This window comes from Cynoglossus semilaevis, chromosome 13 (assembly GCF_000523025.1).
Source record: "Cynoglossus semilaevis isolate Cse_v1.0 chromosome 13, Cse_v1.0, whole genome shotgun sequence".
NCBI lineage: Eukaryota > Metazoa > Chordata > Actinopteri > Pleuronectiformes > Cynoglossidae > Cynoglossus > Cynoglossus semilaevis.
Window position 1 is genome coordinate 11,960,508 of NC_024319.1, and position 17,219 is coordinate 11,977,726.

At 38.2% G+C, this 17,219-nt stretch overlaps 1 protein-coding gene across 1 annotated transcript in view; it reads left to right on the plus strand.

The window, feature by feature from the left end:
- LOC103388616 (CUB and sushi domain-containing protein 3) overlaps nt 1–17,219 on the plus strand; it is a 189,517-nt gene that overhangs the window by 47,106 nt on the left and 125,192 nt on the right. The window contains exons 5-12 of the mRNA XM_025061476.1: nt 656–902; nt 8,998–9,110; nt 11,041–11,118; nt 12,998–13,085; nt 13,713–13,837; nt 14,284–14,405; nt 16,250–16,353; nt 16,453–16,565. Of these exons, the coding sequence (XP_024917244.1) occupies nt 656–902; nt 8,998–9,110; nt 11,041–11,118; nt 12,998–13,085; nt 13,713–13,837; nt 14,284–14,405; nt 16,250–16,353; nt 16,453–16,565 (990 nt within the window). The remainder of the gene's footprint in view (nt 1–655; nt 903–8,997; nt 9,111–11,040; nt 11,119–12,997; nt 13,086–13,712; nt 13,838–14,283; nt 14,406–16,249; nt 16,354–16,452; nt 16,566–17,219) is intronic.

The window sequence follows — 17,219 nt, forward strand, 5'->3', positions numbered from 1 at the left end:
CTGTTATAGAGGAGTGCATTAACATTCAGCTGATGTGCGCCGCTCCCACACTGAAAAAAATACACAATTTCACAGCATTATAAGCCCTGTTTATCACTATTTGTTTGTTTCCTGAAATATGAGGGGGCTCTGAAGACATAATGATGAAATACTTACTCTTGGATGGAGGAAGTAGGCAGGGGTGAGGGAGCGGGGGGGGGGGGGCGCTCACAATGAAAGAAGAAACAAAAAAAAAACCCGAGAAATTCCCCGTGAAATTATCCAGAATTAATTGGTAATGTAGTTCTGCCGATTGCCATGAATGTCAGGATTTCCTCCACTGTGAAGAAAACAAGTTATTTTTCCACTGTTGTATTGCATATTGTCACGATCCATAATTTGAGAATTACAATGATTAATTAATTAACAAGCAAATGAGTGTGTTTATTACCAACCACAGATGCTAATGTGTGGAGCAAGAATTAAGTCTAGCTCCTGGTTCCACACTGGTCTTTTTCTGTTGTGCGTTTCTCTGAGAAAACAGGTACAGATGGTTAGCGCCTGCAGCCGCTTTTTGATGTTGAACTTTGAATAATAGCTCTGAAATAACCAAGAGACCATGTGTCTTTTTCTGCCTGCGCCCTCGCTGCCCGGATTTCCTCTGTGTGACTGACAGCGGAGGACACGTGCGGTGGCACCCTGAGGGGATCCAACGGACTCATCTCCAGCTTCGATTTCCCCAGTGGTGATTCCCTGGGTACGGGCGGAGGAGGAAATGCTGGAGGCCTAGGCAGCAGTGGAGAGTGTAGGTGGACCATCCTGGCAGATCCGGGTGACACCATCTCCCTGGTGTTCACCGAGTTTCAGATGGAGGAGAAGTCAGACTACCTGGAAGTGGAAGGATCTGAACCACCAACCATCTGGTGAGTTGAGTTGTGGAGCAGCAGGGGCTGCGTGTTTGTATTTCATCAAAGTCAGTTTATAAGACAAATCAGTTTATCTCCATGTGGACACGAGTATTCATGCAGTGCACGGATGTTTAAACATGGGATTCACAGAAACTGGTTGGTATTAATACCATCAATACTACTACTACTACTACTACTGCTACTACTACTAATACTGCTACTACTACTACTAACAATAATAATAATTATAACAATGAATAATATTGTTACTGTGTTTTTTATTATTATTATGTAGGTAGAAGTAGTTATAGTTGCATAATATTAACAGCTCAGAATAAAAGACAACAGAGGAGGTTATTGCATGATCCATATATTAGAAACCTGTATGATTATTTGCTGCAATATTTAGTAAAATTATAGTTTTAACATATATGATAAATGACTCAATACTGGTATTTAAACAGCTGGATTGTTTTTGTTTTTTTAAATTTCAAAATTGCCCTGTTAAAAAAACAGTTCAATTATTTAGGACTGAAAAGTTGCCTTTTAGTTTGTACATTAGAATCTGTATAAGAGTCTGAACTGAAAGACACCTCTGCCTGGGACACACAAAAGTACATTTTTAGAGCTGTACAGTGCTTGAAACAGTTGGCAGTGGTCCTTAAAAGTGCTTGAATGTGTTTGAGAATGACCTGGTAAAAAGTGCATGGACGTTCAAAAGGCAGTGAGTGGTTACAGGGAGAACAAAAGTGTTTTTCTTTCTCCGTATTCCCTCTCTCGGAGCACTGTCAGCTTTGAGGTGAGTCTAGGGGGAGCAGGTGGGCTTGGTGACACAAGGCCACTGCCCACCAGGGTCTGTCTTAGTTCTTTTGCTAAAAAAAAATGCCTAATGAGATATTAAGACATTCGAGGGGACAAAGGATTAGAAGGAAGGTTTTGGACATACTGTGTACTATTCCATGGGAGTCAGGAGACTGTGTCGAAGGCTGCAGCACAGAGAAAGAAAGAATTACCTCCTCCATGTAAATGAGATGCGTAATGAATTTTCTTGGACATACATGTGGGGGATATTCATGTGTTGCCTTAAACGACAAGAAATTAAATCATGTCAGTAAAATAACAAATGGTTCCCTCAAGCATAATTCCAATCAATATGAAAACGTGCTACAAATCATGGACCAAATAGAGTTTTGTCTAAAAAGCAGCTTTTAGACATTTTGGTTTATGTCTCCGTGTAAAGCTTCTGACTGAAACCAAAAAATATGAATTGGGTTTGAAATGCTGTCCACCTCCTGTATTATCTTTGTGGATGAGAACATTCTCCAGGTTAAGGAGATCCTGTTGGACATCCATTATAATTGGCTGAAAGCTCTAATCAATCACAAAGCTTAGATCTTTGCTGCTTCAGTGTGACGTCACAGGCAGAGGTGAACACGTCCTACTGATACGACTGCTGATATTCAACATATCCAAAAAAATAACGTGAGTGACCAGAAGGTGGGGACATTGATGTGTTTCAGTTGACTTTATGTCACTCTTGCAGCTCAGTAAATGATCATGTAAGTAAACATCAGTGGAACAGAAGAATCATGCATGAGGTGGGTGTACTGGGTGTAGTCTGTTGTGGAAATAAAGCCACACCCACTATAAGCTGCACTACATTAAGGGTCCATCATACTGATGCGTCATTAAAGCCACTCTGAATATAAGCTACTGTTTTTTTATGAAAAGCAGCAGTAGTTTACCGAAGTAGAAGAATGAAAAACTCACTTCCATACGATTGTTTTTGCATTTCCATACTGGCTGCTGCACACACACATCTGCTCTCTGTAACAATGAGCATTATCCACACCAGAGTACTGAATGTATGTCGCATTTGGGGGTTTCGTCACTCACGGCTTTTGAAATCGGAATTGGCTTCTTTCCAATGAAAAACAATAGTGTGCAGCGGTGGAGGATGAAAAGTGTAGTTTGAAGTAAAAAAGGAAACAATTATGGTTCAATACTATTTTAAAACAAGTTCTAGTTTTCTCATGCACACGTTTTTAGAAATAATGCATCAAATAGTCAATAATGGAGTTCATGCCATTCTACTTTGATGAATGTGATAAACTTGTAAATTATGTGTTAGGCATTAATACAATTGTAGGGTAATTTACTGTGATCAGTGTGTGGCTGGAAAACTGATTGTTTGCAAAATACATTTTTATTTTTAAGTTCAGTTTATAAGAAGGACAACTCTCATGATGCAATATTTTTAATTGGGTAAAAGAGAGAGAAGCACGTCTCCTTCCATCAAATGCCAGAATGATGTTGCAAGTCTGCAGATGTCAGAAGATGTCGAGCAGAGTTCTTTCAAGTCTGGAAATCAGAGTCTAACCCAGCGAGCGTGAGCGCAGTGGAGCCATAACTTACAGACAGATAGCATCAACTTGGTCAGGTAAACAAAGAGACAAGCAAACAAACACCATTCAAAGCCAACAGTTCTGTGGTACTCGTAAAATTCATTGCTCCTGCTGCTCGTCTTTTACGAGCGTCGTTGGCTGTGCACAAGGCCATTGGACGTCTAAACTTTCAGGCATCCTAACATATAGCAGCAGCTATAGCCAGAGACAAGCAAACTGTCAATTTACCCTAGAGGGATAGACGTGGCTAATGATGATTGACGGCTTGAAGGCGGCATTCAAAGTCAAACTGAATTACCTCTTATCAACCGTTTTCAGGCAGATAGATGAAACATGTGACCTTATTTACCTTGTTGTCCTCCCAGAACCTGCTGTTCTACAAGCAGGCAACGTATAGAGCTTGCATTGACATTTGTAGCCATCTGTGAAACTACAGCAGTGACTCTGCTGAGGAAAAAAAAAACGTGACTACTCTGCCCTGCAGCGTATGTTTGACTGAAAGTTTATATAATACAACAGCAACCATCACTGGTTAAAAGTGTTTTTCTATTTTTATTCAAACTAGAATCCGATTCAGATAAATAATTATATAGTAGATGACACATAGGCGGTGACCTCCTTTGATTGACAGCTAAATTGGTCACTGTTTGTGACGCAGTAGCGATGTCCACTTTGACATAGTCTTTTGATATGAAAAGATTTAAAAGATTTTGAAACGCTCACTTTTAAATGAAATCTTACTCTTTTACTCACAGATACTTTACTAATCTGAAAACAGTGAGTTGAAAAAAATGTACAAATTAAATGATTAAAAATAATAATTTATTGACACATTGAATAGTCAGATGAAATTAGACGTAAAAAATGAAACGCTCACTTTTAAAGGAAATCTTACTCTTTTACTTACAGATACTTTACTAATCTGAAAACAGTAAAGCAGTGGAGGGCCTTTTTTAGAATATATTCTTAGCGTCTGGAAGAAAACACTTTGCTGAAAACCCTTAACATTAACAAGCACACTTTAGCACAACGCTAATTACTTCCATTCTACTGATTTGTTTTCTCTAGTATCATTTCTTAGATTTATTTTTCATTCAACAAACACCAAACCATTCAGAGAAAGGTGAGGTGAATAAACCATTTAGTGTCGACACGTCTAGGTAAAGTATGTGTTGTTATGAAATGGAAACTCATGTTTTATTTAAGCAGCCAATTTCACCAAACATTTTTCTTTAAAGGCTGGTTTAGAAATTATTTCTAATTTCTCTGAGTGGGAATATTAGATAAAGCAGGTGTGGAAGTATATTTTTCACTTTTGTAGCTTTCGTTTTTTTATCAATTGAAGATTTCTATCAGATCTCTGCAAATGAGTTTATTGATTTTGTTATTGTCATGCTGGGCAAGGGTGAGGCGAGGACACACGTCAGTCACTGTGTAAACAGAGCGACAAAACATCCGTTTCCTTTCGCAGGAGTCAATATCAGACTCTTGCTAAACCAAAGAGAACAGCTCTTTGTTCTTCTCCTGACCTTTAAACTGATTGTACAGCCTTGTTCAGAGGGAGGGAGGGATGGAGAGAGAGGAAAACATCAAGCAGTGGATTATTTATCACTTATCATTTCAAATGTAAGTTTGGGTGTAAACCCTGAAAGACAGATGTTAGATACAGTTGTTTACTTACTAACAGGGACAGAGTGAGGCTCTTCTCTGTGATTCCCACCTACTCACCCTTTCCTGTTTTGAGTGTCTTTGCAGATTTCAACATTTTAATCAAAAGTGGCTGAGTTGATTCGTTGTCATTACAGAACAAAGAACCTGCCTATTCACGCTCCGTCCACTGAATAGGAAGATTCCTTTTACAGTCGAGCGGCTAAAAGGTTCTCAAAAGAAAATTACAATATGCAAGCCCTTTGTAATTACCATATGCAGTAGATTCCGTGTCTTCCGTCTTAAATTTATTGATGGTTTTTTCAGGGTCAGGTAAAAAATATGGCCAAAAAAAAAAAAAAAAAACCCCTGCCATGATGCTGGCAGGAAAACGTTCATTAAAAGAAGGGAATTAAATTGACAGTTGACCCAGGTATTTCTCCTGGGCAATTAATGTGAGAGGCCACTGGGTACACAACAACAAATGACTTAGTGTTTTCAGGAGGCAATCTGCTCGCACTCGAGCAGCAAGTTGTATATCTCCTGCAGAGGGAGTAATTTTTTGATTATGGAAAGAGAGCACATAATATATTCAAACAAGTACTCCTGCTTGTCATATTCCATTGAATATGTGTTGGGAGTAAAAGGCAAAATCAGCAGGCCCTGTCATTTTTGGAGAAATTGCAATTGATCGCTCATTATCCATTTGGCACATAAGTAAAACCAGCCTCAGTCTGCAAAAGTAAATGAGGTCACCGAGGATTTAGGCTTATCTAAGTCTGACCTTATGACCTTACAAATCTCCAGGTGCTGGAGGTTCAGGATTATGGCTGTTTTTTACCATTGATTTTGGTTTCTGTCTGACGCTGCTGCCTTATGTTGTTGTTCTCTTCTTCTCTTCTTTCCTTCATTTAACCCTTATTTTACTTTATTATAATGTATTGTTATTATCGCTGTTGTAAAATTAGAATAATTTCTTTGCACTTTCTGGAACTGTGAAGTCCATCAGTACCAAAAGGATGTGGAAATTCCTCTGTCCATCTATTCTCAATGGCTGAAATGTAGCCCTAAATCCTCTCAGAGCCATGGCATAGAAAGAATTTAACATCAACCCAATAACAGACAGAGATGGTGCATGGACTAGACTGAAAATATTAGCAGACAACGGTCAGATATTAGAGTTATAACTTCCATATCAAAGTTGAAAAGTTATGTCTGAATATATGAACATATTTGTTTTCTATTACACTCTATGTAATATACTCTATGTACACTCACAAAACAGTTAGCTGCAGATATCCACATCAAAATAATCTGCTACGATCATTTTAAAAGCTCACATTTCTGGAAGTAATAATTACTCTGACGAAAATCATGGCACAATCTTAATGAAAAAAAAATCTAATGCTGCTGGCAGAGGAGCAGATTGACTGCAGCCTTCTTCTCCGTGAGGGATGGACACGGGGCAGACACGACAAATCGTGGCTGCACACACATCCAGTGTGGCCTCAGCATCCGTCTTCAGAGATAGGCGGCAGCGCTGAATTATGTGAAGAATCCATTTTTTCCGACTTGGCTTTGCCGTCGTTTGTCACTCAGTATTCACTGGAGGAAAACAGCAGACAGCAGCCACTTGTTCTTATCTGCTGTAAGGAAACTGGGCAGCCCTCTGCTCAACACTAATGCATTTGTTTTCATGACAGTTACAATGACAAGTACTACTGATGTGGATCAATATGTTGCAAAGAAGCTCTGATTTATTTTTTGTACCTCTTTAGCTTTGGCTAATTTTCTTTTTTTCTTTGAGACAACATAGTATAAATGAAACATCAACTGTATCATCCAGTTATCAGATGAAGAGCAATTCCAACTTTGCGTTGTTCGTGGATATTTTATATATTTTAACACTTTGTTTTGCAGCTCATTACAGTCTGGTGTCACATCAGATGCTGTGAATCGTCCCTGACATCTGCTCTTTGAACAGATTTATGTGCATATGGGGCAAACTTGCTGTAAGGAATACATTACCACCATAGATAGTTGGTGTCAAAATAATGTCACACTATATATTTTTTTATCTTCTTCCACTTCCCCGCCGAGACATTTTTTCTGCATGCTGACAGTTATTTTAAAAATTAAGGCTTTTCTGCTTTTGGAGATCCTCTGAGGTCGACTCGGAGCTGTCATTAAGGCCTTATTTACTGTTGATGGCACATCATCGTTCACCAGTTCGATCGCATTTTACTACTGTGACACCTGTAACTTCACCTCTGCTGGTCCTAAATTTGTAGCATCACTCGTGTGCTGCCTGGAGCATCCGAGCACCTGATGGCTTTACCTTTATTGTCACTATCTATTTTCTTTTAGACTACTTGCAGGAATCTTGTTATAATTTCAACCTTCCACTCCAGGGAAAACATAGGTCATGTCCTTTAAATAGTACGGTTACTTGCAGGCTGATGTTTTTTTTTTTTTGTTCCGCCCTTACACCTGAGTGATTAGCATATTATCAATTATGTGCTTCTCCAGAGAAAAGGTCAACTTTTGTAAGAAAATCAATGTTTTTTCTGATTGCCTTTATTAAAACACTAATTTCCCTTGAGGCGGATAATTAGAAATTAAAATACTAACAATAAGGGCTAATATTCACTTGATTCCATCCATCAATACACATTCATTACTATTTACCTATTTCTTAATATAACTACAAGGATTGAATTGGTGCAATGTTTTTATGAATCGATATGAGTACGAGTTTTTTTTTTTTTCTGTGCCATCACACGTACTTTAGGTTGGGTTTCAATAAGAGGGAGTGAAGAAGAATCCTGTTCATATACATATACAGTCACATATACAAACACAATATAATTTCTCCTCTGCATTTTACCCATCAGCCTATTCCTGGGGTGCAGTAGTGGCTAAATATTTCAGTTTTTTTTTGCAAATTTAAAGTTTTCAAATTGACAGTTTCTTTACATCAGAAAAAATATTACCAAAATTAATTAAGTGTAGGTAATTAAAACAATATTAGAAAACAATGAAGTAAAAATAAACTACATTGAGGCACGGTGGCTGACCAGTACACAGATGGTTGAAGTGAAAAGTTGTTACAGAGTATTGGATCCCTGGACCAGCTTCCATACTGCTGCGTCCCTACTTACTGTATTTATTAGCCATGACATCATCAGGCGTTCATATCACGGACAGTTGTGTTCTACAGTAATTAAATCATATTCACTTATTATAGTCAATAGATTTTTGTCATAGTGCCAGACCTCGTGCATTGGCTTTTACTTGAGTGTGGCCTTGACATCGGTCAACAATAATAAACACAGCTGGACTGGTTGTCCTTCATTTAAAATGTGAATTAAAAAGTCTCTCTTCTTTCCTCTCTCTCTCTCTCTCTCTCTCTCTCTCTCTCTCTCTCTCTCTCTCAGAGTATGGAGGTGTCTTCTTCTTTCCATGTCTTTCTGGTTAGTTTCTGTAGTAAATGTCAGACAAATTGATCAGAACAAGAGATTAAAAACACACACACGTTTAAGCAAACGCTGTCACCACACAGACCCGAACCAACAATGAGTTATAGCTCTGTTTTTATTCTGTGCCAATTTGGCAACACAGTCCTCACTATATCATGTGACTTCCTGCCTGTCCATGGCCTCTGTTTAATGGCTTAAATGGCACAAAAGCACACATTGTGTACAATTGTGTGCTATAGTAACTGTGGTGTGACAGGGTGTGGTGCAGCGAGAGCGGAGCAGTAGAGAAAAGACAAATGAGAATGCTCCTGGTGGCTTTAAATCTGTATGATTACAGCATTACCGATGTTATGGCCACACGCTGAACGAAAACCTCTGATCTCACACTTACGGAGACACAAAGACAAAAACGCAACCCTATCATAACCCTAGATTGCTACGCACAAAAGACCGTTTCTGTTATCCTGACCGCATCCACCTCCAGACTCCCCCACAGCAAGTGACCAAAGACCTGTGTAGTTGCAATAAAAACGAGCCAGCTAATTTGTTTCCTTCTCTTTGTGGCTTTTTTTTTTTCAGGCTAACGGGAGTGAATATTCCCGCACCCATCATCAGCAACAAGAACTGGCTTCGGCTGCATTTCGTGACAGAAAGCAACCACCGCCATAAAGGCTTCAAGGCTCAGTATCAAGGTAAGACACGATGACATCATTCTCCTTCCTAATAAAGGCCTCAGCTCTCAGTAAGAACTGATAATCGCAGAGAGGACGCAGTGTAATTGCAAAAAGATGTTTTGATCTTTTGTAAACTGAATATCAAGCAGATAATAATATCCTCTCAGTAAAGGCCACCAAGGCTTTTACAGTATCAAACCACTGACTTCAAAGAAGCGTTAATCAAATATTTGAGCAATAGCTACTTCATATACTCTGCAACTATCTTTGATTAAAAACCCAGCACGAGAAATTCAATAAACTGGGGCCCTGAGAGCGTTTTTGCTTCAAAAACTCCTAAAGCCTGACCTTTTGCAGTCTGTTGCATACAGTGTTGCTCATTTCAGATTATGTTATAGAAATAATTTCATAAAAATTTCTTTTGAGGTAAAAAAAAAAATATATATATATATTTTAAGCAGAAACATCTCCAGTGAAGACCAGACAGCAGTCCTTATGTTAAGCAGAAACATCTCTAGTGAAGACCAGACAGCAGTCCTTATGTTGGTGCCTCAGGAGTAATCCAGATTTTTTTTTTAAAGTCATGCACTGTAGTTTTCTTTTGTGGTTTTTTTAAATATCATATTTTAAATATTCTGCAAACTGCTTGAAAATACTTGAATTCACTGACGACTTGATGGGAATCAGCTTGAGCAGTCGCTAAACTAAAAAAAATACCGTCACAAATAAAATTAACACAATTTTTAGCCACTCAAATTCCGCACCATATGTTAGGAAAATATGTTGTCACTTATCTTTCCATTAAACTGCCTCCTCTGTATGGAAACTGATTTGCGTGAATTACGTACTGTTTCAAATAAAAAAACAAATACAAAGCTGACAATGTTGGTTTTGTCGTAATTTTATATTATCTACGTGGACCGTGTTTTTTTAAGACATCCCAGATTAAACAGGCGCGTATTTTACGAGGAAAGCATTTTGGTAAGTGGCAAAAAACCTGTTTGTGTTTGTGCACCCGCTGCCGGCCATGTTTTCACAGTATCTAAGTATCAAGCTGCTTCTTCGCATCAGGACTCTGTAGCAGCAGTAGTCACCGTTTTTCCATCTTCAGGTGTTTTTTGTTGACACTGAACCAAATCCAACCTGCAATACGTTTTATTTTATTTTATTTTTAATTAGCGCTAACAGTTGGATAAAAATGTTAACTAATTTTTTCACGACTGATCATAATTAATCGTTTCCAACATTTTTCATGTCTTTCACACTTTCAAATGATGACATTTTTAATATAGAAAAATATAAAGGAAAATAGGCAATGTGTATGGAAAGTATGGACTTTGTAGTAGAATAGTGTGTGGAGTTACTGGATATACAGTGCCTCAAATTCTTCCCAAGGGTAAAAATGCATTAAAGGTTTTAATTAAATACAATAAACATGTTTATCATATATTTTTGGCAGCCACACCTTATAGTGTAATGAAGGCAAGAAAATGTATATATTAATAACTATAAAAACCATAACCAGATACCTCACTTTTCAAAAAAACAAAATACTTGCTGATGACATGGCTACAGGGCGTGTTAGCGTTGTTAGCACTGTTTCCTACGAAGATGCTTCACAATTTAAATCATCCCGTGGCTTTGTTTCCTCCCATTATCTTCATTTCTAGCTACACAAATTAAATTGACTTTTTTCCAATCAATTTCCGTCCACTGTTTAATATGTCTGAGTTATATGAACAGACAAACATGGAAAGCTAATTACATTTTTATAGAATTTCCAAAGTAACCCTCAGGACTGAATCAGAGCCACTGATTTCATCTCTCTTCAGAAAACAATTCCATGTTGCTGTTCCTCACTGAAGGAAACACTTGTATGGCATCTTCTCATATTTATTACTGTAACTCATGTCGTCTAATGAACTCTTTCTGTCCTGCTCTTCCCCAGTGAAAAGCTCAGGAGAGCTGAAATCCAGAGGCGTCAAGTTATTACCAGAGAAGGAGAACACCAACAAACTCTCTTTGAGTAAGTTCTTGTGTTTTCTTACACAACATCTTCTTTTCTAAGTTTCATTGTTTATGTCCAACTTGCTTTCTGGGTCTCTGTTTCTTTTCTCGTCTGTTTTTTGCTGCATCATTTGCTGATGGAATTAGGCTGTAGTACTATATTTGCAGAGGTGCACTCCTTTCTTTAGGATATCCCAGTTCTCCTGCAGTTTCAGTCTCACTCTCTGTAAACCTATCTAGTCCAGGCCAATGTATTTATATCAATCCAAAAGGCCACTGTTTTAGCACCATCTTCAAAATCCTCGGATTCGTGCGTTTTGTGCTGTGTGACCGGCGTACACCTTCACCGGTGTCATAAATGCGTTCTAATTGCTTGTGCAGCTTTCTCGTCCACATAAATCTGTAGTTGAATTGTAGATGAACTCCACACGGTGCTAAAGATTGCGTAGATAAGTGGCTGTTATCTTTATTACCTTATGTATCACTGATTCCACTTCCACATAGAGACGTGAATAATGCTAAGGCCTGTAATCTCTTTCTTCCAGACAGTCCTGTATATAATTTAAAAGACTGCGTAGAGATGCTCGGTTTGCTCAGTTGATTCATCACAAATATTTGAACCTGTAAATGTATTATAACCTGCAACAGCTAAGTAGGAAGCTAATACGCTTCCTGAAATGTGGTTGTCAAAAAATGCTGATGGAGTTGAGGGATCTTTTGTTTGTGTTTAGGTGGGTGTGTGTGGGTGTGTGTGGGTGTGTGTGTGGGTGAGAGAGTGAGAGATGGGGAGAGCAAAATATTATTTTAAAATATGTTAGTTATAGCACTACTCTTGATTTATTTACATTATTAAATTGATTGATTGATTGATTAAAGTGTATATGTTTATACATATACAAATATATACAGTATATACATGTATAAATATATAATAGTACACACTGTTTTTTAGCCGGAACTCTGGTTAAAAAAAATAGGATTTGGTAAAGTGGAGCGATAAATAGGAGAAAGTGAGGAGGAATATCTCCAAATCGAGGAAACCACCGTAGCCTGGCCGTCGCCCACTACATCAAAAATACATCTGGAGGCGGTGTTGTGTAAAGAAGTCAAACAATAGTTTTCTGCAAAAATATTTCGTGCGGCTGAGTTCTATCAATAATAAAAAGACTAAAAGTCGATGTCAGTTCGCAACTTTTCCCTGGAATTCTGTTGATTTATTTTCCAGCAGGACAATGCCAGAACCCATTTTCTGCAAATTACCAAACCATGTTGTTGTGGAAACACAGTGTATGTGACCTACTGTCGTGCCAGGTTCATACAGCCAGAATTAGTTTATTTTCAACCTCCAAACTAGACAGCAATTAAAGTTCCTATTTCCTGTTCTATAAAAACCTGTGACCAGAAGTAAAGGGGATGTGGACCAATGATTCTTGATTTTTTTTTTTTTTTTTTTTTTTTTTTTTTTTGGGGGGGGGGGCTGTGTCGTCTCAAAGGGACTGTACGTTTCTGATTAAATTAATATTTTAAAAATGTAGTTTTCTTTATAGTGATTGATATGTTTCAAGTGCTTTTTTGGACAGATACAACATTAAAAAACACTTTCGAAAATAAGGTTTGTAAATAAAGGATTAAACTAATATGGATATGAGACTATACATAGTATGATCTATTTATACAAAGTTATTCATATAAATGCTATTTTGTGTTCTGTGCATCATGTTTACCACAGCTGACATTAGGTGATGATGAAAAACAGATAACCTAAACAAATCACTCAGGCAGATGTTCAACTGTTTTTTAGTGTTTTTTGGATAGTTTTTTTTTTGTTGCTCTAGAAAATTAAAAGTGTCTCCCTCTCAACATTCTTGGTCTATAATTTTATATTTTCTCTCACTCAGTGAATGAAGGTGGAATCAAACAGGTGTCTAATTACTGTCCTGACCCAGGGGAGCCGGAGAATGGCAAACGGATTGGCTCCGACTTCAGGTGATTTGGTGCTTCACTGGTTGAATTGAAGGAACTTGGATTTGTGAAGAAGTAGTAAAAGAAAATGTGTGGAGTGTGAAAACTGTTTGAAAACTGTCATTTGGCAGATATTTCAGGTATTTCCAGAAGTCGCCTGCGGGGACTGCAGTTCATCCAAATACTATAGAGAATATTTGCCGCACACACAGCGCATGGTCTTTCAGGGGCACAGGAAACATAAATTCTTTGCTGCCATATTCCTTGACATTGAACAGACTTGAAATACTTTTTTGTATCCCGTTCAAAACGACACGGCGAACAAATGTAGCTTTAAAAGTCTATTGTTGTAAAAGGAGCCTCACAGACTTACACTGGAAAATTACCCGCTAATGCAAAGTCCATGCACAAAAGAAGGTAAAATTCAGAGGAAACAGTTTGTTATACAAAAAGAAATCTCTTTTTCATTCAGAGTCTTTCTGTTGAAAATGAATATGGTAGTTGTTAATAAAACATTAGTGAATTTACTGACTGATTTTTATAGTAGATGCTTGTTTGCGTAAAATATAGTTTTTCTGCCTGGTCAGGAGTCAGTTCCTGGCTCAGTGCTGTCTTTCCCAGACATTTAGTCTGTCTTTGTTATTGTCTCAGCATCGGAGCGACTGCTCAATTTACCTGTGATGAAGACCATGTGCTACAGGGCTCCAAAATGATTACCTGCCAGCGTGTGGCCGAAGTCTTCGCAGCTTGGAGCGACCACAGACCCGTGTGCAAGGGTGAGTGACGCTCCTCCAGAGCCAGAAATGATACAGTTTGATTAAGGCAGCGCCTCTGGATACAGACTGTGTGCAGATGCAGGGAAGTTCATTTCTGTTAATTATGTATAAAAGCCTCTGCTGCAGCTCTCTCTCTGCCTTATCAATCCTACAGGCTGTCCCTGTTTTCAAATACCTGGAGCAACTTTAAGATTTTGATTAATGGAAATGTAGCTAATAGACCTCCTCAGTACCTCTACAGTACAAACAGTACATTACCTTAATGTCATTCTGCAACAAAAGACCTAGTATTACAGCGCCACCATCGCTTTTTACATCATTATTTAAAGGAACAATCTGAGCTGTGACTTGGTGCTTATGCAACCGATTAGTGTTAGTGTCAGTGTGCGGTTGTTCTGCAAGAATGTTTTCTGATTGTATTTGTGTTCCTTTTTACACTGCTGCAGTCAAAACATGTGGGTCGAATCTACTGGGACCATCGGGGACGTTTACCTCCCCAAATTTCCCCATCCAGTATGAAAGTAACTCCCAGTGTGTGTGGATCATCACTGCCAGTGACCCAAACAAGGTACTGGATCGACCACCGCTTCTCTGTTGTTTTTATGGTGGTGATTTGTGAAACCCCTGGCAAGTGTCAGTATTTTGAACCAAATTTTTGGTTAAAAATATGATGTTTGGTTTTAGTATTAAAATAGGGTAGAAAACCAAAATGAAAAAATAATGCAGTCCCATTATGAAGATATAAGAATAGTACTTGTCAGAGCTGTTCATGATTCTCTAAAACATGAAATCTAACATATTAATCCATTAAGTCTGAATTCAATGACTCCTCAGAAAGTGCTGTTCATTTTTTATTCTCATTAGTTTTATAACAAACACTAACGAGCATGTTTCTGTTGCTCCACTGACTTAACTCTGACCGTTCCTGGAAGAAAACGTTTCCAGCGTCTGCAATGTTCCACCAGGGATTCACCTGTGTGTCTGGGCATTTCCTGTCTTATACGCATATATAAATGCATTATTTTCCAAGGACTTATCAAGGTTTGAAAAAAGGTTGCTCAGAAAATGTGTGTTTCTGGACTCAGGTTCATTGTGAGAGCACCTTATTACTTCAGATAGCCAGAGATTGCTTATTAGTTCACACTGGGCAACCTGAGTGACCGTTGCTGTGGATAATTGACTCGTTCAATTCATTCATCTAGGGGGAGAAATAATGATTGAGTGAGATTAAGTTTTCCCCAAGGTGAAGAGGTCAAAGCCGTTTGTCTTAATGGTCGCTGCTGCTTCCCTGGGTGGGTTCGCCGCTCCTTTAATTATATGCACAGGAGTGTCTGTGAAATTCGATGCTACTCCTACTGTAATAAACTATAATCAGCTGGTGCTCACTCAGAACTCACCAGGACTGGCCGTTACCACAGCTCTGGTCTGCGTGGTCCTCTCCTAAGCAAACAAGCCGTGGACTTGGCACTGGTTCGCAGTCCATTAGTGTTATTATGGTAATTAGGCTTCTGCGTACATGGTAGAGAAGCTGTTTCACACGGATATTGAGCAGGCATTGTTCTCCCAGTGGCCACAAAAAGGACGCTAACAATGGTGGTCATATGTTTGTCACCAACAAGTGAAGCAGTTGTTTTTAGACAAATGTTTAGACAAAGATGAGATGGGAGTTTATCGTGTGATTATTTCAGGGATTAGTTAAGTCTGACAGGAACAAAACTAAAGGCTGATAGAATTTTTAAAAAATGTAAAATTCTATCTGTGTAATTAGTCAATATTAATTAGTTTATTGCTTTGACACTTGATTGACAGCTTTGATGGGTGTTAATGATGGTCCTCTGCTTCAATGAGGTGTGTACCATAGCAATTTACTATGTCATTAATTACCCAAAAACCCTACATAATTAGCAGTGAGCAGCGGTGTATAAAACAAGCTGGTATGAGGTGTTGTGTCTCAGATGTACAGTGGAAGTTGATGTTTTCTTCTTGGTTTTCTTAAGTATTTCAATTAATTATAGTAGAGTTATATCTATATATTTATTATTATATATATTTATGTATGTATATATATATAAGTTTAGATGTATTTATGTATGCATGTGTACATATATGTATCGATTATATATATACAGTATATACAGTTTACAAATGTGTAACTCATTTCTGAGTACTTGTAACAATCACCATTCAGTTGTCGAGAACTAATTGACTAATTACATTCTCTCAGATTAATTAATGACATGTGGCCGACATGTTCCAGAAGCAGATGCTGATGAAGCTCTGGTGTGAAATCTCACATGATGTTTGACAACAACAGAAATAAATAAAACACTGAGAAAACACCATAGAACACAATTAACGGGTATCAAATCCTGACATGTTACCATTTGGTGTTTTCTATTTTTCTCACCACAGGTTATCCAGATTAACTTTGAAGAGTTTGACCTTGAAATAGGTTACGATTCATTAACCATTGGAGACGGAGGGGAAGTCGGCGACTCCAGAACAATAATACAAGTGTAAGTGCCAGAGTATTTGAATGGTTAGATTATGTATAAAGTTCTTCCACTGCCAGACGTGGTTGTTATATTGATGACTCCTGGTCGTTCCGTCCTCAGGCTGACTGGCAGCTTTGTCCCAGACTTGATCGTCAGCATGTCTCATCAGATGTGGCTCCATCTCCAGTCTGATGAGAGCGTTGGTTCGATTGGCTTTAAGATCAACTATAAAGGTACGAACTCCATCATCTGCAGCTTAACACTGTATTCACTGCTTTTCATTTTTATTTAATTCCCTCTGCCTGACTCTCACTCTCTTTTAGTCTGTGCCTAGAGATGTTAATTCCTCTAATTAATTTTTAGAAAAGTTGATACTTGCTCTAACACAGCAATTATAACTAAATTCTGAAGTTTGGTTGAATGCTTTCGTGAGGCGTGAAAATATTTCAGTGGCTCAGTGAACCCAGTTCATTCTATTAAGGACATAAACTTATTTACAAATTATTACCAGCGCCACAAAAACAAAATGGGCTGAACTATTTTAGAATTCATCCTTATTAGACATTACAATCTCTTGGGAGCTTATCATAATAATTTTTTTCTGGTGTTCTGGTTATTTGTGCCAGTTCTTGCTGTTTAAAAGACTGCTCCATACAGTAGTCTGCAGCCAGACCACTGTATGGAGCAGATGTGGGCTGCAGGCCCAGCCAATCATTTTGTCTGAAAAGTCACAAATTTGTGACTTTTGTGACAGTGAGTCCAGTTTCTTTCTTAAAGAATTTCCATCTTCTAAGATATAACCTGACCTTGTTAGCTGTATATGTTCACATCCAATGTCACAGATACAAATACGTGCATACTCCTTTGTCCAGACTGAACCTCAGATG